General features: G+C 37.1%; 1 protein-coding gene across 1 annotated transcript in view; it reads right to left on the bottom strand.

Annotated features, from left to right (window-relative positions):
* LOC122808698 (alpha-2-macroglobulin-like protein 1) overlaps positions 1-23727 on the bottom strand; it is a 488551-nt gene that overhangs the window by 397925 nt on the left and 66899 nt on the right. Inside the window, exon 6 of the mRNA XM_044079684.1 lies at positions 16157-16325. Within this exon, the coding sequence (XP_043935619.1) occupies positions 16157-16325 (169 nt within the window). The remainder of the gene's footprint in view (positions 1-16156; positions 16326-23727) is intronic.

Raw genomic sequence — 23727 nt, forward strand, 5'->3', positions numbered from 1 at the left:
ATCTCTCCACCCAAGACTGGAACAGACAGTCATGAGGAGAAGGTTAGCACTTGCACCACACCTCTAGCCTGACATAGACCTACTAAACCAGCACTGGCAAAAAATACACATAAATACACAAAATCATACTTGGGGGCTCTAAATAAAAACCTGCAAAAGCATCAAAGAGCACCAAAGTAGACACCCACAAAACCTGCACCTCCCATCACAAACCAGACAACACATAAAACACAAAATCAATATGCCACACAATCACATCCCTTAAGGCAAAATAACATACCTAACACACTAGTAATAGGTTATTCAATAGTCAGGCACACTGACGCCCCACTCACTAGGCTGGACAAGGCGAAAGTTACTGTTAGCTGCCTGTCAGGAGCCAGAATCTACCACATAACACAATTACTCAGGTCACTCCAGAACAAGTACAAATATGACTCTGTCATTGTTCAGGTTGGTGTGAATGACCTGAGATGTACCGCCCTGGACTACATGAAAAGAACATGGAAGAGCTCTCTGATCATGTAGCCTAGGCACGTATGACCTTGAGTAGCATCCTGCCTTCACCAAGAATGATACCTTAGTATAAAGAAAAAATTATCAATTTCAGCAATTGGCTAAACTTCTGGTGTCATTCAAATGGGATCCAACGTCTGTCAGCCTGGGATGACATGCTCGACAAGCCACGTTGCTTCACAAGAGACGGCTTGCACCTGTCACCCCTTGGCTTTCAAATACTGGCCAAGGCTCTTGCTGCCCTCATAGTGACTTTTTTAGGCATGGCTCAAAATTCAAACCCACCTCTGTAAACAGCACAAGTAAATAAATGAGGGTTATGCTACTCACCGCCAGGAATTTAAATTTCAAAATGCATGTGCTTGAAGCACTCCTAAGTATGGAGAACATCGACATCTGTGCAGTAACTGAAACCTGGTTCAAGGCTCCAGAGAGCACTCCAGCATTACTGAGCTACAGCCCATACCACACATTTCGGCCACAGAACACGGACCGAAACACAAAAGGAGGGGGTGTATTCATATTCATCAAGGATACCCACACGTCCAGGTTAGTGGTGCAGCATGATACCTCTGAGATCATCCATGTGAACCTAACATCGGGCAAATCTGCAATGCAAATTGTGGCCTGCTACAGATCACCCTCCATGACCCAGGACCACCACTCCCCCTTTCTGGAGACACTGGAAAACATGAAGGTCCTACCGAACACCCTGATATTGGTAGATTTCAATTACCCTACCATTAACTGGGAAAACTACTTGAGTACAAATTCCCAGGTTCAGCGCTTCCTGGAATTTATCAACTCAAATGCCCTGGATCAGCTGGTAAACTCCCCTACCAGAGTCCACAACATATTGGACCTGGTCTTCACCAACATGGGCAACTGATGCTCCATACCAGAGGTCAACCTGTCACTGGTTAGATCAGACCATAAACTAATCACCCTGGATGTCCACATCCCACCACCACCCCCAACCAAGGAAACCACAGTGAAAAACTTTTCTAAAGCAAACTTCACCTTACTTAAGGCAGAGATGGTAAGTTTCACAGCCCCCACGCTAAAGGATAACACTGCCCAAGATGCAGAATCCTTTACAATTGCACTCTATGAGCACCTACAAGGATGCATGGATCATGCCATCCCTAGCAAAACCAAGACTCACTCCCCTAAGAGAAGGAAACCAGTCTGGTGGACCCCTGCCATAAACAGGTTATACAACAAAGGAGGAAACTAGTTCAGAAAAAGCAAATCCCAAGAAGGAAAGACATCCCTGATCAGTATCAGTAAGAAACTAAGGTCCCTCATAAAATCATCCAAGGCTAACTTTGAAAGAAAAATAGCCAAGGATTCGAAAGATAACCACAAAGCCTTCTTTAGCTATGTCAAGAATCTAAGTGGCAACTCGCAGATATGCTCTGAGATAGTGCAAAATAGCACAAAATATACTGAACCTACTGATATTGCCATCATACTGGCAGATAGATTCAGTGCAAACTTCACCTCCCCTGTCACTTTCAAAAGGTCCCACAGCAATACCAGAAAAGAGTAGTGTCCTGGAAATCACAGAAGCACAGGCGAAAACAGCCCTTTCAAAAGCCAAAAACACAGCATCAATGGGGCCAAATGGTGTCCCAGGCTGCATCTTGCATGAACTACAGAACAAACTAACCCCCCACCTAGACACACTGTCCAACCTCAGCCTCTCCACAGGATATGTGCCCATAGAATTGTGCACAGCAACGGATATTCCGCTCCACAAAGCAGGGGCCACAACTTACCCTGGTAACCATCACCCTATAAGCCTGACTAGCCTGGTCTACAAGGCTGTGGAGCTCATCATCATGGAACTCATTAACAAAGACATTGGGAACCTTCAAACACTTGACCTGACCCAGTTTGGCTTTGTTAAGGGCAGATCATGCCTACTAAACATGGTTGACTTCCTCATGACAGTCACCAAGGACATAGATGAGGGAAAGGTGGTTCACACAGCCTACCTGGATCTCACCAAGGCGTTCAACACCATTCCTCACTCGGGTATTATAGAAAAACTTACCATCCTGAACATAAACCCCTACATCACAAGATGGGTTGCCAACTGGCTTACAAACAGAACTCACACTTAGAATAGCGGGCTCCAGGTCCGACTCTAAACCAGTCACAAGTGGTGTCCTACAAGGCTTGGTTCTGGGACCCCTATTGTTCGGCATATATTTCTCAGAAGTACAGGCAAACATAGGAGGACTTTAGCTAACTAAGTTCGCCAATGACTGCAAACTGGGAGCCATAACTGACTCTCCGGCTGACACGGACATCCTTCAAAAAGGCCTTACCGAGACAGACACCTGGTGTCAAAGTCATGGCCTCAAGCTAAATGTCAAAAAATGCATAGTCATCCCGTTTAGGAAAAACAAAACACCCATGAATTAGCACATAGGTGGCAGCCGCCTTAATACAGAAGAGGTAGTAAGAGATCTGGGGACCCTGGTAATAGTAATCTCTCCTTTGACAATCATATTGCCAAAGTAGTTATGAAATCCTTCTTTGTGGCCCATCTAATTACTAAGGGGTTCGCATCTAGAAATAAAGAGGTTATAGTGCCCCTCTACTCGTCACTCATCAGACCCATCATAGAGTACAATGCCCCATTTGGGATGTACCTCACAAGACACTTCGAACAGCTGGAAAAAGCACCTCACCAAGAGGATTACTGGCCTCAAACATATGTCCTATACAACTCGACTGAAAACCTAGGCTGTACTCAGTGGCATATCGCTTACTCAGAGGTGATCTCTGCCTGAATTACAAAGCCATGTCCAACTCAGAATTGATGGACATGCTCCACCTAAAGAAATCCAAGTCACTGCGAGCCCCACACTCTAGTGAGCTAAACCTCACCATAACAATAAATATAACATGCTGGAGGGATAGATTCCTGTCACAGAGACTCCACATGCTTTGGAACAAAATTCCTAACTACATTAGGCAGAGCCCCTCACTAACACTCTTCAAGAGAAGCCTTGATGAGTGAATGGGTAACAGAAAATACACCCCTGGGATCACTTCATTGGCTCTGCTTGACAGAGGCTCAGTTAATTAATCAATGGGGTGGTGAAAGCCGACACGCTCTGGCTAGGCTTATAAATGCCCTCGGGCGGATAGCCTAGTACCTACCTATGAGCCTATGAAAACTAAGTTCTTTTGCCATAACTATTTTTAACAAAATCACATGCAGCTGCATTCTCCAGTTTTATACTGACAATGTAATTAACATACTTTTCAGTTATGTATGTTTTCTCAGATACATTTGGATCACAAGAAACCTATTGTTTATTTGTTTGTTTATTTTCACTTGTTGAACAGGATAGTTTGACTGAGCTCTAAATTTCATTGATCATCTGGGGATAAAAGCTCCAAAGTTCAACGTTTATAATAAAATGCAATAATATATTTTATGTATCGTAGTAACGCATGACTGACAGACATATTGTTCAGTAGTGCAATCTTCCTACATCTGAGTAGAAAGCAAAGAAAAATAATGTTGAAATAGAAATATAAGGAGAAATGTGCACAAATATATGCACTTTTTTCATATCAGCATATTAGAAATCAAGAAAAAATAAAAATAAAGGCAGTTATAACAAGAGATGAGAGATACACAAAGAAGATGCAATTTTTTGATGATTTGAAGGAGACAAACATGAATGATAAATGACAGGAAAGCTTAAGAGTATATCTAATAAACGGGTGAATATGGTAGTCAAGAAATAGATGGATCTAGAACTATTAGGTATCAGGGTAGTGTGGACACAGATGTTAATTTTCATGAGCAAGCTCATGAGGTTGTGAGATATTTTCGTAGTTTTAACTGCAAGAACGTTCTGTTGGATTCTGATATAAAATCTGACCCATAACTTGATTATTGGTACTGGATATAATGAGCCAACATAAACATTATGACATTTTGTAGTAATTAGAAGGCTCTGATTGAGTTATGTTATGATGTGTGGTTGTCTGATAGTTTTGTATGAAGTAACTGATTATAGGAAATTTGCTATAAATATGCAATAGTTGGCATTACTTTGGAGAAAGACAGTCAACATTCATGAACATTAGACACTAATGAGCTTTGCTGTGTAGATTTATACCAGTTTTGAGTATTTTGTTGTGGGATTACTCAAGATTTCTAAATATTGTGTCATGGGATTGCTTGAGATTCCTAAGTCATGCATTTTGAATATTAATGAATATAAGGGAAGTTTAAAAAAAATTTGAAAGGAAGAGTGTTTCACGTTTGCCTAGCAAGGCTTGTTCTGTTAGGTATCACTTTGGTTTATAAAACAAAGATCAAGTTTTAATGCGTTTTCAGCACAGCATAGTCAGTTTGTGTTGGGAGGGATAATTGTTAGATGATGATCTATCAATTTTTTTTGGGAGTACATTTTCAAGCACTTTTAATAGTTGTTATAATGTAGCAAATGGTCTTTTGTTTGATAGATCATTAGAAGGACCACCTTTATGGACTAGCTTATATTTGATTGTTTCCATAAAACTACTATATAGTTTTCCTGAATAGATCTTTTGATAAGTATATGAATGGGATAGGCTATAGAATCTGATACACAGATGTGATAGTCTTTTGGAAGAGTATCTGGAACAACTGTGGTAAGTTTTATATTCAGGATGAGTTTGTTTATGGTCTTGTTAACAAATACTGTGTAGCATTTAAAATTGGTTAAAGTATTATGAGGAGTAAACTGTATAATTGCATGATTTGAGTGGTATCTATATTAGAAAACTGTAAGTCCATTCTATAAGCAAAATTGTAACTGGTCTAATTGGGAAAAGGATCTGGTGAGGAATTTTTCCAGATGTTAATAGGTTTCTAATACATACCCAGAATTGTTCTGGGTATTTTAATAGGATGACTGTATGTTAAACAAAAAGAACCAAAACACCCTCACTACTCACAGCCTGAGGTAAAAGACAATGAGCCAAATTCATGAACACAAACACTAAATATACACCATTCTGGGTGAACAGGTCACACCTTCTTCCATCTAATTTTAGTTTTCTACTGATTTTCTTGCAACCTTAAATACTGAAGTGGATTTATAGAGTTTACCACAAAGTACAGACTACTTGTAAACTTAATGTAATCTTTACTGAATGACTAGAAAGCACAAACCACGTGGTAGGCATGCTCTTGAATACAGACTCTGTATATGTAATATATACCTAGTGTAGGCATTATGAACCTGACATAATAACTAAAAATAAAACTGTTAGAAAAATATGTATTCACATATAAGCTGTGTGGTCAGGCATATATAAATGTACTCGAATATATATGAAGTACAAAGGTTGAAAAATAGTATAATATGTAATGCATTTAATTCTGTTTTACTAGAATAATAGTAGAAATGAACTCGCATATTATTGCTTGAAGCATAAGCTGCAGTGTGATTAAAAACTTGGCCTTGGCAGCTCGGCTGGCTCATTTCTGTCAGTAAAGATTATTTTGCAAAGTTAGAAAATAATGAATCTGTGTGCATGTGTATCTTTTCCTGCTTCCACCAGAAGAACGGCCTTGTGCACTATCAGAGATAATGTCCAGCTGGTGAACAAGAAAGAGACAAAGAAGTATTAAAGAAGACATGCACCCATTGTATTGAACTAATCTAAGAGCCTTGAATTGGCTACATCCTCGGAAGGACATTGTGACCGACCAGGTGCTTTGCAAGGCTGTAATATTCTCATGGGAAAAAGATTTTGAAAAACACCATCTCAGCACTTTTCATAAGTTACTATGATGTAAAGACCCTGTCACTGACCACGTCAGTGAGGTGGGCAAAACTGATTGTAAAACGTATAAAATGACATGTGTTTCATAAATAAAGCTAGACAAAATTCTGTACAAGTTTGTGTATGGTTTTGCCTCTAATGTACATTAGAGTATTTGTAAATTAGATACTTGAGTTTCCTGCATTACTGTCTGTTATTGACTGTCATTTTAAAAATGCCTAATGATTTTTACAGTCTGATTTTAACAATTTATTTAACATTTTGGTCCTTCGGACCGGAATTCCCTTGGTAAGCTGCAGGTCACAGAGTGCATGGGTGGTTATAAATCTCGCAGGAGAAGCTGCCAAACCAAAATGGTTCTTCTTAAAGTGAAAAGACCTCCGACTGAATTGTTGTGTGTAAAGAGGCTGTCCACTTTCTGATCTGTGGCTGAAAAGCGGAAGACTGGGCCCCAAGAAGACAAAACAGCAGTAAGCGGGAGGCTCAGGTAAGAAGAATTTCCCTCTTTGTCTTTGTTTTAGATCAGGGACCAGGTTACACTGTGCTATTGCTAAGGTTTGTGATAGCAGGGAGAGAGAGTCAAGTATTGTATCTTGAGTCATAGATCAGGGAATAACAAAGCAAAGTAAACAGTCATTCTAGACACTACTGTGGATATGGGGAAATAAGATACCACGTGGTACAAGAGAAGGGTTACGTAACAGTCTTTTTAAGACATGGGAGATCAGTGCACTAAGAGATCACGAGATCCGCCCCTAACGGATAATGTGAAGCATATGCAATTGCAGTAAGCAGATAATGTGAGATATTTTGCAAAATATGTTAACAACTATAAATTTGATAGTAAACTAGATAAACTTTCACTAGTTAAACTCCTTAAACAAGCTTTAATCTGATGCAGGGCGTCAGGCAAAAGAAAAACAGCACCAACTAGGCATACCTCAAGCACATAGGTGGATTGAGGAAGCAAATTGTAAAAAAAACAAAAGCTTAAATTCTGAAACATTTTTAGACAACAGAGTGAAAGGTCTAACAGACAGAATCTCTAAAAAATGAAAACTTAGAGCAGACTGGACTTGCATTAATTAATGCATACAACAGGAAAATGAGACAGTAGATGGATATTATGCTAGATTATTAAAATGCTTTAAACAACAATTAAAAAATACATTTTTAAAAGGTTGCATTGCCTCTGTTAGTAGCTTTATTACAAGGCATATGATAGATCACTGAACAAGCAGGCTGCAAGCCTTACTTGAGTATGCTAGACGTACTGAAAGACACTTTAATAGTAAAAAGAAAAAAAGGCACAAGTCTTCACTGCTGAAGACGGGGCTGAAGTATTTGTATTACAGTCAGGTAAAAAGGGCATCTAGCTAGGGACTATAAACAAAATAAGAAAGCAATGACAGAAGATAAAGGAGATGTGGACTGACTATATGATAGTGATAATAACCAAAAATCATCAGGAAAGGTTAATAAACAAAAAGAAAATGTGAATGTAGTAGAGGAATAGAGGAAGTACAAACAGATGTAGAGGATAAAAATGAAAATAAAATTTTAGATTTAGCATTGTTGAGCCTGGAGCTCTACCTAGCAAATACAAAACCAGAAGTAACACTTCTGGTGGAGGGAAGAAAGGTCAAATTCCTGTGTGACTCAGGAGCGTCACGGACTTTGATACACCCCTCCAAGTTACCAAAACATTCTGAATCACCTGATTATATATTAGTAAAAGCAGCAAATGGACAGCTATACAGGGAACCACTTTCCCATAATATAGCAATAACTGACCCTGTTTCAGGTATGACTCAGAAAAGTAAAATTGTAGTTTCTGCAAAATATCCAGTAAACTTACTGGGAAGAGACCTTGTGCAGATATTTGGCATAGCAGTAGTTCCTACCATGCAGGGTATGGAAGCACAAAGACAAATGGATGCTTTTGTGGTGTGATCAGAGGGTGAAGCCTATTATTGGTACAGCCAGGACCTAGTTATGATTGGTCCAGGGGCAGTAACCAAAGAACTGATAAATGTAGCCATCAGTAAGGTACCCTCCCTTGACACTGATCAGCAGCACTTGTTACATTGTACTCCATACTACTGTAGCACACCAGGACCTGATAAGAAATATAAGTAAGAATCCTGCTGACAAATTAATATTACAAACTTTATGCTGGGATACTGAGGGAAACAGTGTAGTAAGCTGTTCATTACCTCAGGAGTTCATGAGATTGTATAAGTCCAATAGACTGCCACATGTCAGCTTGACAAAAACAAAAGTGTTAAATGGGCAGACTTAGAAAAAAGGTAACAAAATGGGAAAACAGACTGATTTAGAAATGTCAGGACAAGGGATATAAAAACAAAACTGAATTGGTTGACACAGACACATACAGCTGTACACTTGCAATCTAGTAAGGACAGCTGATTAGCATTTTATTAAAAGAAAAGAAGAGGCCTTGTGTAAAATTCCAACAACTCTGTGGTCAACAGGCAAGTTAAATGTAGGGCTTATTCAAGCAGCAGGACCAGTTACAATTACCCCAAAGTCAGCTTTTAGACCACAGAAAAGACAATACATTTTGGAAAAGAATGCAAAAGTAAAAATTAAGCCTATAATAAGCAGCATTACTCAAAAAAGGAGTACTGGTAGAATCTCCTGATTCACCATGTGATACACCCCTATTTCCTGTTAAAAAAGCAAACGGGGAATGGCAGATGGTACAAGATTTATGAGCTGTAAATAATGCAGTAATACCTAGAGCACCTACGGTGCCAGACCCACATACCTTGTTAAATGATTTAAAGCCACAACAGAAGTATTTTACTGTGGTAGATATAAGCAATGCTTTCTTTTCAATACCTATCAATATTGGTTTGCATTTACATTTCAGGGTAAAAGGTATACATATACTCGACTACCACAGGGATATTGTGAGAGCCCAATAATATTTGCACAAAAAATGGCTAGCAACCTGGCAGGGTCTACCCCACCAGAAGGTAGTCAAATTTTACTTTATGTAAATGACATCTTGCTAGCAGCACCCAGCAGCAGTGCAGGGTGAATACAGTAGCATTATTAAAATTTTTAGTAATACAAGGACACAAAGTAAACAAAAGTAAGTTACAACTTTGGAAAAAAAACACAGGTTAGATACCTGGAATATGTGATATTCAATAAAGGTAAAATACTAGATAATGGGAAAGAGAAAAGAAAAAAAACAGCAATTTTGCAAGCACCCAAACCAACAACTAAAAAAGAAATAATGTCTTTCTTAGGTACAACTAATTTTTGTTGGAACTGGGTACCAAATTATTTTACAATGGAAAACAAAAGCAGAAATGGCTTTCTGCAGGTTAAAGCAGTTAATAGCTTCTTCATTAGTTTTAAGACTTCCAAGTTATCACAAACGTTTTTTTTTAGACCATAGATTGTAAGCAATGGTACATGACATCAGTATTAAAGCAACAACATGGGGATAAGCAATGCCCCATAAGCTTACTATTCATCACAGTTAGACCCAGTGGTGCAATCTTTGCCTCACTGTGTACAAGCAGTAGTTGCAGCAGCAATGGCAGTGCAGGCTTCAGCCTCAGTGGTGTTATTCCACCCTCTCACATTGAGAATGCCTCATGCAGTTGCAATAATTCTGCTACAAGAAAAAGTTGCATACCTTTCTCCTGCTAGACATCTTTCATGTATGACCATACTGCTGAGTCAACCTCATATGAACAGTTAGCTTTACCTAGACAAGATCTTACAGATATGCCCTTGGATGATGCTGAGGTGACATATTACGTGGATGGCTCATGCAGAAGGGGTCCTACAGGAAAAATCTGGTGGGGTATGCAGTAGTTACAGACACTAAAAATTTAGAAGCACAAACTTCGCCACACAACTTGTATGCTCAAGCAGCAGAACTGGTAGTTTTGACAGGAGCATGTATTTTAGTAAAAGGCAAAAAAGTAAACATATATACTGATAATCAGTATGCTTTTCTACAGTGCATGTGTTTGCACAACAATAAAGAAAATAGAGGGATGATTACATCCAGTGGAAAACCTATTAATCATGCAATTTATTTTGGAGCTATTAGAATCTATTCAGTTGCCTACCAAAGTAGCTATTTGTAAATGTGTAGCTCATACAAAACAACAGGATAAGATTTCAAAAGGTAATGCACGAGCCGATGCAGCTGCAAAGCAAGCAGCCTCAGACTCAGAAACTTTATATTTGAATGAAAAATTACAACCCTTTGAGATTTTAGATTTAGACATGTTAAAAACAATGCAAATGCTTACTACAAAAGCAGAAAAACAAAACTGGGTAAAACAAGGTGCAATTTTTGAGAATGGACTGTACATTTCCAAAGGGAAAAAAAAAAAAAAACAATATTGCCGTCTAATTTATTTAGATATGCAGCTTTGTTGAGCCATGGGCAGAGCCATGTCTCAACAGGGGGGATGGTACAGTTAGTAAATAAAATATTCCAAACATATGGATACATAAATTATACAATAAAATTTTGTGCAGCTTGTCATACTTGTAACAAGCACCATGCACAAGGAGCATTTAAAAACAAGCAAGGGAGTTTCCCTACACCACCATATCCATTCCATACTATTTGTATGGACTTCATAGAGTTGAATAAATGTGAAGGAAAGAAATACTGTTTAGTGATCATAGATATGTTTTCAAAATGGGTAGAAGCTTTTCCAACCAGGAATCCGGATGCAGCAACAGTGGCAAAGGCCCTAGTAAAGGAAATAATTCCTAGATTTGGCATACCGGAAAGAATCTATAGTGGCAATGGGACACATTTTGTCAATCAGACAATTCAACAACTTGGGAGATTTTTTGGGATTTCCTTAAGGAATCACTGTGCTTACCACCCACAGTCAGCAGGACTGGTGGAGAGGTACAATGGGATTTTAAAAAACAAGTTAAGGAAGTTGATGAGTGAGACTCAGAAGAATTGGATTTGCTGTTTACCTCTAGCATTGCTGAGCATGAAAACAGTAACAAATGTAAAGGGTCTGATCCCCTTTGAAGTAGTATTTGGAAGGGCATATTATGTGCCTCAGTAAAAAGCTCTCATGCCTGCAGAGCTGGAGGCTGACAGTTCACTAGCTAATTATATAAAGAAACTGTTAATAAATAAATCTGTTTTGCAGTTTAACTCTTTTTCAGACAAAAGAACTTTCAGCTGAATAAGAACTTTGTGACTGATACACAAGGGCAAAATGGCCAAGAGTAAAGCAAACAAAAGCAGAGCAACCCAAGAACTATTGCATAATTATTTTCTTTGGCAGTGCATTTGTTGACTAAATATGACAATTTTTCTCTTATTGTGGTTTTCTCTGCACTCAACCACACGAGTAAAAGTGAGAAGACGTGATGAACTGTTTATAGACTGGCATCCAAACTTTAACACATACCTGGCCATGAAGCAAGTGTATACAGAGACTATAAACTTTTCAAATTGCTGGGTTTGTACAGCTATACCAACAGCATATAAAAGACTGTAATGTCCACTGTCCCTCTGGGGATAAAATGAGACTTTGGAAAGTTTTTTATACAGAAACTGTGAGATCACAGGACAAAATTGCTTTATTTTTACCTGTCACACAAAAAGGAGTTGTATGTTTCTACAAAGTGATACCCTCCAGGTGGGCTGGAGTAATGGTAATATAACAATGTCTTATAAATGTTACATTAAAGTCAAAAGTGGGGGTACTGTTTGTAATACTAACCATGATTCATATCTGAGTTCAATGAAAACTACATTAAATGCAGTATGTGACAATCCAGTCTTAACTAAGCAATTGTCTATTAAGGATAGAAAAATGTTTCATGCAGGAATAACACGTATTAGTACCAAAGTAATGATTTTATTTGTGGGAAAAAGGCATATAAATGGTTACCTGAGAATTGGTCCGGCAGTTGTTTTTTGGGTTATCTGGTTTCAGCAATAAGACATACTGCAGAATTACCTTTGGGTAAAATACAAAACGTAAGGAAAACAGCTCGAGAATCTGAAGGTCCAGTTAAAAAAACCTGTGAATCCAGTTGGAAAAATCGAAGCTGGTTGAAAAGACCATAATTCAGTGAAAGACAAAAGTAAATTGACTCATATGGACTTGGGCAACAGTGTTATATCCAGGGCAGGAATACCACCAGCCTATGGAGCAGTCAAATCGATCTGGGAGCTGAGAAAGCTGTCAAGAAGTCATGAGCAATTTCCACCCTAGAATTGGTGACTGATAAACTGAATGCAATAAGAACTGTTGTGCTACAAAATCGAATGGCTCTTTACTTCACCCTAGCGGCAAGAGGTGGTACACGAAGAAGAATGCTGTGCTTTTATCCCTGAGGATCGTCACGAGACAAATAACCACCTAGAGGTAATTCAGCAAGTATCAGCAATGACTAAACCAGACCCAAACCCACTGACGGACTTTTTCCAGAATCTGTTTGGGGGGGTGGGATTCCATCCTATTAAACACTTAATTGCTATTTGTGTGGGTATACTCCTAATAGGAGCATGTGTTTACTGTGAAATTCCCTGCATGAAAAGATTAATCAAAAATTTGTTGATATATCTGTTACTAAAACTTTTTACCAAAGTGTTGAAATTGAAAGATTAATTTCAGATGATGCTTTTCTGAAATATAAAATAAATGACTTACTTAGCTGAAAGTCCTTGAAAAGGAAAAGGCTAAGAAATGAAATGATATTGTTTATGTTTCAAATAGAATGAAATGCATTAACAGGAGGGAGAATGTTAGAAAAATATGTATTCACATATAAGCTGTGTGGTCAGGCATATATAAATGTACTTGAATATATATGAAGTACAAAGGTTGAAAAATAGTATAATATGTAATGCATTTAATTCTGTTTTACTAGAATAATAGTAGAAATGAACTTGCATATTATTGCTTGAAGCATAAGCTGCAGTGTGATTAAAAACTTGGCCTTGGCAGCTCGGCTGGCTCATTTCTGTCAGTAAAGATTATTTTGCAAAGTTAGAAAATAATGAATCTGTGTGCATGTGTATCTTTTCCTGCTTCCACCAGAAGAACGGCCTTGTGCACTATCAGAGATAATGTCCAGCTGGTGAACAAGAAAGAGACAAAGAGAAGTATTAAAGAAGACATGCACCCATTGTATTCGAACTAATCTAAGAGCCTTGAATTGGCTACATCCTCGGAAGGACATTGTGACCGACCAGGTGCTTTGCAAGGCTGTAATATTCTCATGGGAAAAAGATTTTTGAAAAACACCATCTCAGCACTTTTCATAAGTTACTATGATGTAAAGACCCTGTCACTGACCACGTCAGTGAGGTGGGCAAAGGCTGATTGTAAAACGTATAAAATGACATGTGTTTCATAAATAAAGCTAGACAAAATTCTGTACAAGTTTGTGTATGGTTTTTTGTCTCCTAATGTACATTAGAGTATTTGTAAATTAGATACTTGAGTTTCCTGCATTACTGTCTGTTATTGACTGTCATTTTAAAAATGCCTAATGATTTTTACAGTCTGATTTTAACAATTTATTTAACAAAAACCCCCTCAAAACACATCTTGTTAGTAAATTATTGTCCTTTGCCTAATTTTTATCATTTGCTTTGACTGATTACATAGGGCTTTATAAGATTGCAGAGCTGAGATTGAATTATTTTTTACCATTGATTCCATGATGTATTACTGAGATACATTTTACATTTTATATATATAATTTTCTTTCTGGGTAAAGGGGCTAAGAGATTTAGGCTAGATAAACACATTGGACTGAATAGTGTGTCAGGTAGTGATACTTGTTTTAATGATGTCCACTTACATGTTTTATGTAAGAGTTGAATAGAGACCATGGCAAATGTATTACACTTCAGATATACTTATTAACTATTTCCTTATGGATCTTTGTTCTTCTATAGATTACATATCCTATGCAATCATAACTTAGGATATTAGGAAGTATGCTTGTATCAATACTGTTACATGGGTTATTTATTAAGTTCCAGCCTGGTATGCGGAATTCTCCTGTTACTTTGTTATTACTGAAAACTGCCCCTGTTCTGCTTGCCATTACTATTTAAGTGAATTTATTATATTTATTAACATAACCTTTCAAGACATGTTAAATTATTTCATGCATATTAAATAGGACAGTAGAAAGCCTCTTTAAAAATATAATAATGCCTATAAAGACATGGGCCAGTAGTCATAGTCATTGTTCAACCAAGGTATGGGCATTTGCCATTTACAGTACTGGGCAAGGTTTATGATTTCATGTAAGAAAATTAAGTATAATGAGATGCAAGTACCATCAATAGAAGTAGTTTGTCCATGCATGCACAAGCACTAAAATGACACCAAAATGAATTTGTTTTTCCCAGAAATCCCTTCAGTAGTTTGCACATTATGCATAACCACTAAATTGACATGAAAAATAAATCATTTTTATCTCATTCTGAGCTGTTTCATATTAATTTCCAATGCTTCAAAGTCAGCGGTTTACTTATTCATTTCTCCCATAACTGCACTTATCAATCAATGGTGTTGTCAAACATATCACACAAGTTCAGGGTCCTTTCCAAATCTGGATACCACTATTATTTGTGGAATACCTCTAAACAGAAATGAAGGGCAGGGTTATTAATACAACCCATGATTTTAATAAAGAACAAAGTAGTCAAATAGCTTGATAAAAGTTATAAAACAACTATTTGGTACAAATCTCTTTCAAATCCATAAATCAAAAGCTCAGCATAAAATGCTTTAGTAGCCAATGTGGGGATGAAGACCAATGATGTCACTGATGACATCGCCCTAACAACATAGTCAATGTAGTGATGCTGCAATATCTAGTTCATTAAAAAGCAAGCATTTTTTTTTATTACACCCTAAATAAAATAGCTAAATATGTAATGTGTGTAAATAAAAAAAAACTGGAAAGCAGGGTCTGCATTACCCATCAATAAGAAGAAAACAAAAATTTTCACTCCAGTTCAAAGTGGTCAAGAAAAATAATTCGCTGAGGAGATTATTAGGCAAAATTAGTTTGGTTTGTGTTCACTATTTCCAGAATGAAAGTAATTTTTCACTTGGGTGAATAAACAGAGCAATGCTTCCAGTGCTTGAACTACACACAATTTTATATGCATCAGCAAACAAATTTAGCCAGAATGTGCATTAGACAGAGAGCTGTATATCTGTGCATATGTTCAAGTGTATACGGCATATAAATATTGCTACCCTCAAAACTGTCAGTGCAGAAACCAAGACTATTTCATTAAACAAAAGGAAAAAAAAAGAAAGGGAGTTAAATGCAAGAAAAATCTGAGGAGGAGAAGTAAATGTATCTCAAATAAAATCTTTTATGACTATTCCAAAATAAAGAGGTCCACAGTGTCTTTTTAATCCCGTAACAGCAACTGAGAGAATATAAAAGATTCAGAGAATAAGAATGGCAATCTCTCCAAAAATTTGAATGTTTAGTTGCCAATATATAAAGATGTTCATTGTAAGTGCTAAATACTGTCAACCAATAATCTTTCTGCAGATTTAACATAACACACTCTCTCAATGAAAAGGTCAACTTCCTATTGAGAAAAAGGAAACAGAGGTATGAGTGAGCCTCCAGACTATGAGAGTACACATAAAATAATGTTATGTGATCCGAAGGATCCTTTGGTATAAACAACAGCCATCACAGTACACCAGTGAATCATAAATGAAAAAGTAACATTGTTGATTGAAAATGGTAGAAAAAAAAGTAATCATAGCTATAGATTACTTAAAAGAAGCAGAAGTCTCACCATATTTTGCCACTGTAAAGGAAGCATAAATGTTGTCTCCATCCGTTTTCACACCATGTAAATTGTAATCCCCCAGCATAGCCTCAGAGGTTAATTTAAAGGATAATTCTGCAATGCCTTGATTTGGCTTCAGATTCAGCCATTGGCCAATCCTGTTACCTTGTGGGTCCTAGAACCAAAACAAGCAGATTACAAAAATTCAACCACTATGGATTTCTATGAGGTTATAATCTAACGTGGTCTGAAAATGTTGCATCTTCAGAAATTGTTGTTGATTCTAGACAATCCTGTCCCATTAAGAAGCAAAATCCTATAACAAATGAGTCTACTTTTAGTTTAACAAAATTTTCAGACAGCCAGAAGCCATTGCTTATGATATTCCTCTACTTCTCCCATATGGAAAACTCAATATTTTTGTTGCACTGTCGAGTAGTGGTTAGTTTTGTTATTTTACTGCTGTTTTATAGATCTGAGGTTCAGCCCTGACTTCTGAGTAGTCTGTGGGTTTAAGAGTTGCTGTATACACTGAGAATCAGCCCTAGTACAAATAGTTACTTACCTGCCAATCTGACTGATAGCATTCTGAAACAGAATGTTGAATCTGTCAGCTGATGCTTAATGTATCAAAATAAGAACTGAGTGGTACAATGAAGTTGACTGGGCAAAGCTCATTATAATGACACTCTGTGAACAGTGCCCTGAGAAGTGGAGGGCTGGTAAAATAAAGGTGCACTGAAAAGCAGGAGGCACTGTCAGACCTCTAATTACTTCAAGCTGTACATACTCAGCAAAGTGGTTTAAGATGGGCCACATGGCTTGGACTCTCATTTCATAAAGCAAATCACATAGCAAATCACAAGATATATGGCATAACAACTGTGTACCCTTTTAGGTCATATATATGTATAAATATATATATATATATATATATATATATATATATATGGATTCCTTACAGTTGGTCGAATTTCATTTAGTCGAAAATGATTCCAGGCAGTTCACTTCATTGAAAGCTCACTTGACTGAAAGCTCATGTGGTCGAAGTTCATTTGGTCGAAAATGGAATATAGCCCCTACCCCACTGCAGTGCAACCCTGGAGTGAGAATATTAAATAAGGGGGGTGTGGGCATAGCCCCCCACATTATGCCAATAGTTTTTACAAAACATATATATATATCAATGCATTTCTAATGGATATACCATCTTATAATAGTGAATACATAAAAATTATATGGGGGGGGCATAGCCCCCCATACCACCTTATTTAATATTCTCACTTTGTTTTGACATTCTGCTGACTTGAACACTGCCATTTGACCACATGCTGATTGAAATATGCAGTTTCCAAATTTTGAATGTAAACCTGTATGAGAACATCCTGCAGGATTACCAGGTATTGCTAAGCAGACATGAGATGCATGAGAAGATAAATTTAACTCCCTTCAAGATTGTACCACAATTTTAATGTATCCCTACATGACAGGATAAAAATATAATGTCAATATTCCCAGAAACATAGTAGAGGACACAAGCTGTTCAACATAAACATGTAACAGTGACATTGAAAGGATGGAATTTCAAGTCACAGACTGAGTATTGTTTAATACCTTCAGCTGAAAATAAATTTGTAGTCAAAAGGCAGGTGAGTGATATGAAGCGAACAGTCAAAAGGTGTTTGAAGCAAATATTTTATATAAACCTCCCAAAACTGTAGAAAAGGGCAGATATAACCCTAATAATTCTGCTTACAGAGGTAAAGGAAACCAGAAAAGAAAAAAGAGATGGTAAATAAGACCCTCTCAAAACCCAAAAGACAAGAGACAGGATTTTCTGCTCTGCAAAAAAGAGATTTTCTTAGAAATGCCAGGAAGTGCAAAGTTAATTAATCATCATATAGAGAAAACACCAAACTTATACTCTACCAAGTAGCTCATTCTCAGAGGAGGGTAGCTCAGGAATAACTAAAGTAAATTTGCCAGTTAGGGGCAATCAAGGGGTCTAATAATGACTAGAACAGTGCCATAGTTCTAGTATCTAAGTGTGATAGAACTATTAGATTCTGCAATAATTTTATAAAACTCAATAGCATATCAAAGTTCTACATCTTCCGTTGTAAAGGGGGATAACCTAATTGAGAAGTTAAGGAAAGCTAGATTCCTGATCACCTTGAACAGGACAAAATGATACATGCAAATGATGCTAATGGAAAATTGCCTTTTTGATGATTGATACATGTTCTAGTATTGACTTCTACCATTTAGCCTTCATGGGCACCAGTTATGTTCCAGTGCCTAAATGACATAGCCAAACTGATGTGGGCCTGGCCTGATGAGATTTTTAATATCACCATTGATCAGATGAGTTATAAAACATTCCATGGTTTTACAAATAAGACTTGTCAGGATGTGTCAGTGGTGGAGCCACCCCTGTGGAGTGACAACACAACTGGTTTACATCAAATCTCAGAAGCAATGCTTGTGGCTAAACTCAAGATAAACAGTTAAGGAGTAGTTCCACCAGGACCTTTTTGTACTGTTCATTAAACAGTCAGGTGTATTATTTGGTCCCACAGAAGAAGTACTTTTAGTTTTAGAGACCGCCCTTAGTACATGTTCTTTAGCAATGATGAAAGATCTACTAGTTTCAGCAGTAAGTAGACTTTGAATAGTTGTTTCTGCAGTAAAGTCTGCAGTGAATTTGTTTGCTAGTATATTGACCATGTCTATTTATATGAGTTGGTGGTTTTATTATGAATTAGTTCAGAGTATTTTTTCTGAGTTATTTCTTAGCTTCCTGGTGTAACTAGTAAAGAAATTGTAATTACCTTCAGTATCAGATGCTAACCTAAGTTTATGGACGTCTTATTAATCCTAATACATTTGAGGGTTTTTTTTTGTGCGTGGCAAATTGCAGATGTTATCCTTTTTTGGGGAGATTTTTGATATATTTTATACTTTATGGAGTTCTTTTTTCTTTTATGTTAGTGGGCCACCAGGGTGGTTTTGCACTTAAATTTCCCATTATATTTAAATTTGGTTGGGACTTTCAACAGTATACATTTATTCAAGTGTGCCTTGAACTGCTTTGTGAGAGATATTTTGCTACAAGTGAAGTTTGAAATCTCAATGTACAATATGATGACATTTGTACATCTGAATCCTTGAATTCTTAGATATTGATATCTACAGGTTTAGAGATTTTAAAGGTGAAAGTCACTTGTTTATTATCCAAATTAATTGGGGAGGGGAATCACAGGGGAGTATTATATGAAGAAGCATTTATTCTTAAGGACCAGGTCAAGAATATTATCTCCTTTTGTGGATTGGTTAATAATGTAGTACAGATAATTTTTGTCCATAAAAGCTAAGAACTGCTGGGTGTATCCTACATTTAATTTATAGATGCTCCAGTATATTGATGGGTAATTAAAGTATCCCAGAATAATGGAGTTTTTGTTTCTAAGGAGTTGACAATTACATTTAGGAACCTTGCATATATGTCAAGGGATATAGGGGGTGTCATGTAGCAGGCTATAAGCTGATAGTTGGTCTTATTTTGTGTGATCTGTAGCTCAGCGAGTTCTGTTTGATCTGTCTAGAGGTGATATTGTCCCTACCAAATACTAAGAAACCTCCACAGTTGCCTTTGGGTTTGAATAAGTGTTAGACACAAAACTCAGGTATAGAGGGTATGCTTTCTGAACATTAAAACCAAGGTTCAGTAATCATGCAGATATGGATGCACTGCAAATGCAAGAAAGCCTCAAGGTCATACATATTTTTGTTAAAACATCTGGTGTTATCCTGCTTTAGATTAATATGTTAATTGTGCTGTGATGTCCCTCAAATGGAGTCTGTGGCATGGCTAGTAGCCACCCGGCAGTGTGAGCACTGGCTCTAGATGATGGTCATAATTGAGGTAATACCCTGACTCCATGTAGAAAAATGGAAAAAAAGGGTTATGGGTGGACTGATGGATGGTCCATCAGTTGGACTTTCCCTAAAAAGGTACTATGAGGGCAGCAAGAGCTTTATCCATTATGTGGTAGCCTTAGAATGAGAGGTGCAAGCCATCCTTGACAAAGCAAGTAAGAATAGGTTCATAGGTTTATAGGTAAGTACTAGGCTATCTGCCCATGGGCATTTATAAGCCTAGCCACAGAGTGATGGCTTTCGCCTCCCCATTAGATTAGTAACCTGGGCCTCTGTCAACAGGGCTTCTGAAGTGATCCCAAGGTAGAACTTACAATTACCCATGCACTCATCATGATTTCTCTTGAAGAGGGTCAGAGACGAGCTCTGTCAAATATGGATTGGGATTCTATTCCAGGTGAGGGGAGTCGCTGGGACAGGAATCTATCACACAACTTAACCCAAGCTGACACATACTGGGTCTCCCAAAAATGACACCAAATATTGATCCAGCTGTTAAAGATAAATATCTTTATTTGCATTTAGGAATAATTTTCAAAGAAGAAAGATCCCAATCCTGATTAGAGTGTTCTCTACATTTGTGACATGCATGGAGAGTTCTGTCATGTCTCTCTTCATAACCCTCAAGGTTTTATGTGCCACGTCATCCAGCCCAGTATGGTATACCACCACATAATATTCCTATGCCTTAGAAGAGAGGGCTTTACGAGCTCTCAAAGTATCAGAGATATTGGTACTTGAAAGTCTGCTGAGAAGGGAATAAAGTGTGTCTAACTATGGCACCACAGATAACTGCATTTTTCTTTTCTGAAAGGTCTGGTGTACTGTATTTGAGATTAATTAGAGCATGATGACTCTTTTTGTAAAGTTTCTGAGGGTGTGGTGGTGTTGGACTGTTGGAATTTTACATTGGTCTAGGAGCCTTTGGTAAGGATTTTTTACAGCCTCAGTGTAAGACAGTTTATTATTGTTTGGTGTAAAGTAATATGATAGCGACTGTTGCATACAATTTGTGATTTTATATGAGAATGACATCTCCAGGTTAGTCAAATGCTTATGTCTCTCACAAATGGACTGTCATCTATTAAGTAAGAGGTCATTCTCTGTGACAAGTGCTAGGAGCCTATCACGAGAATGAAGACAAGCAGACTGCCTTTCCATGTTAGTCCAAAGATTTGAAGACTTTAATTGAATAGTACCCAGACTTATTTTATGAAGCAGGGGTACAGATTAGGTTTTGTAGCTAAAGTCCAGAGATCTGGTGAATTTAGTTTAATTTCAGTTAATGGTGTATTTGGAAAATGTAATTAAATATCACACAAACTATAAAGTAAAGGCACAAATAGGCTTTGCAACTGGAGAGTCACACCAATATTTTAGCCTAAATTTTAACTATATAATACTTGGTTTTGAAACAGGGGGACTAGCATTTTATTAGGAAAAAAATGAAACAGAAAGTACCCGCATCTATTTAGCAAAGGCTTTTACAGCAATGCACTGACACCCACTCTGCTCATTAAAAATAAATAAGAAAAAGGAAAGAATCAATGAAAAAAACACAGCTGAGGTTTCAGACAATAGTATTATTTCCTCAGAAAAGGCTTCAGTTATCCTCTGTCACAAAACAGACACTTCTCTAGCGCTCAGAAAGCTCACACATTTGGCTAAAACTGGCTGCAACTATAACTTTTTGTAAAAATTGGATTTAATAGTGCTCAAGGCAGAAACTGTTACTGTAATAACAGTGAAACAGTTAGCATGACTATAAGAGCCAATTGACTGTAGTTTAAATGGTAGATTTAGGTTAAACAGCAAATCAAATGAAATGCAATAAAAGTTGATAAAACAACATAAAATGCAGAAAACTGTAGGTGATATTAAGTGCAGATGAAAAAAAGTACTTTCCTGCTTCACTGGTATAAAATAGAGTCAAATGCCGCTTTTCGTATCACTACATGTGTGCCCAGGAGCACAACCTCCTTAAGTCTAAAGTAAAGACAGCAAACTAGTGCCATACAACACAGTACAAACAGGAAAAGAAATGGAAGACACAAAAAACACAGCTAGGGCTACAGGCAATAGTGCTATTTCTCCAGAAAAAGTAACACTTACTCTCAGTATAATGTATAATACTATACACATAATTATTTTGTTTACATTTAAGTGATTTTACATTTTTATAGTATGTGGGAGAGCTAAAGTTGGAAAGAAGAAGGCAAAAGTTGCTACCACATTACAATAGACATGAACGGAATATCAGAAATTGAATCTCATAGGAACATGAGTCTACAATGAATGCAGTTCTTTACTGGTCATAGCTGCATGTAATTACTGACCACTGATCATAGCCGGGTATAATTACTGCCCAGTTCATAATCTATTGATATAATCTTACATGGGTAATAGTACAGTCAGAACAAAAATTGTATTTGAAATGAGAAATTGTGAATCTTCCTTCTTCAGAATGCTGGATGGTGGGCACTTTATAATGTTTTACTTATTTTTTTTTTCTGCTGTATTCCTAAAGGAGTTACATTAGATATGCATAAAATCTTTAGATAATGACATTGACCATGACTGAGAGAAAAAAAGATTTAAATAATGTAAACTTGGATATTTTAAAATTCATTTTTGCTTGAAAAGTTGCCTTTATCTGTAATAGTGATGAGAAAAGAGGGCACCATTTACAAGTTGCTGTTCAGACTTCTCACAATGACTTCAGTTGAAGAGATTTGTAATCACATCTTACTGCTGACATGAAGACACCTGTGAGATGGCTTTTGGGTACAGGATATTCAACTAATAAAATTTACTTTTAACCTTGTCCTCATGAGAATCTCTCAGCTGTTATTCCCAATCTGGTCTCTGATCCCATCTCAGGCAACTGTGATGCCCTTTACTACTTCCTGACTTATTGGCATACCTCGTTACCAGCATGACCCTGGGATGTCGATCTAGCAGTGTGTTATTGCTCATTATTGTACCGTGTATAACATTTTGATGTAGTCTTATTTGTCTATACAAGATTTGGACTCCACTTACATGATGACAGTATTAGTGTTATTTTAACCCCCCCACCCCCAACCAAGCATTGCACTGTAGCTCACAATGGCTTTTAGTAGTTTCCCTAGTGTGCTTAGGGGGCTGCTTATAGATTCATTAGTGGACTTATGGCAGTTTGTATTTTCCCAGGAGCATTTGGAGATTTCTAGGTAACTGAACTCCATCCCTGTGAAGTCTACTATCAAAGCAGTTGTGAAAATGCTCTGCGTTGACCTGATACTTCAAACCTCTAAAAAAGACATTTCCATATGAGTTAGTATTTGGTAAGTGCATGGTTATATAACCTTATTTTAAAGCCTTGGCTCAAATTTACCTTCAGATTTATCTTCAAACTTCACTTTTTTCACTTTCTGTTTTACTACCTTATTAGGTCTATTTAAAAAAAAATATTGACAAAGCAAACTTGACCCCTGGTCTATAGCCTTGTATTTCTTTTGATTCCTATGATCATATAATTCTTATGATTAGGTTTGTGGCTGAATTTTTGTTTGTTTGTTTTTCATGAAGTTTATACTTTATTATTATTATTATTATTATTTAGTATTCTATTGTTTTATTAATGGATTGTTTCTAAT

The sequence above is a fragment of the Protopterus annectens genome, chromosome 8.part0 (genome assembly GCF_019279795.1).
Source record: "Protopterus annectens isolate FY-2018-M chromosome 8.part0, PAN1.0, whole genome shotgun sequence".
In the NCBI taxonomy this organism is placed as follows: domain Eukaryota; kingdom Metazoa; phylum Chordata; order Ceratodontiformes; family Protopteridae; genus Protopterus; species Protopterus annectens.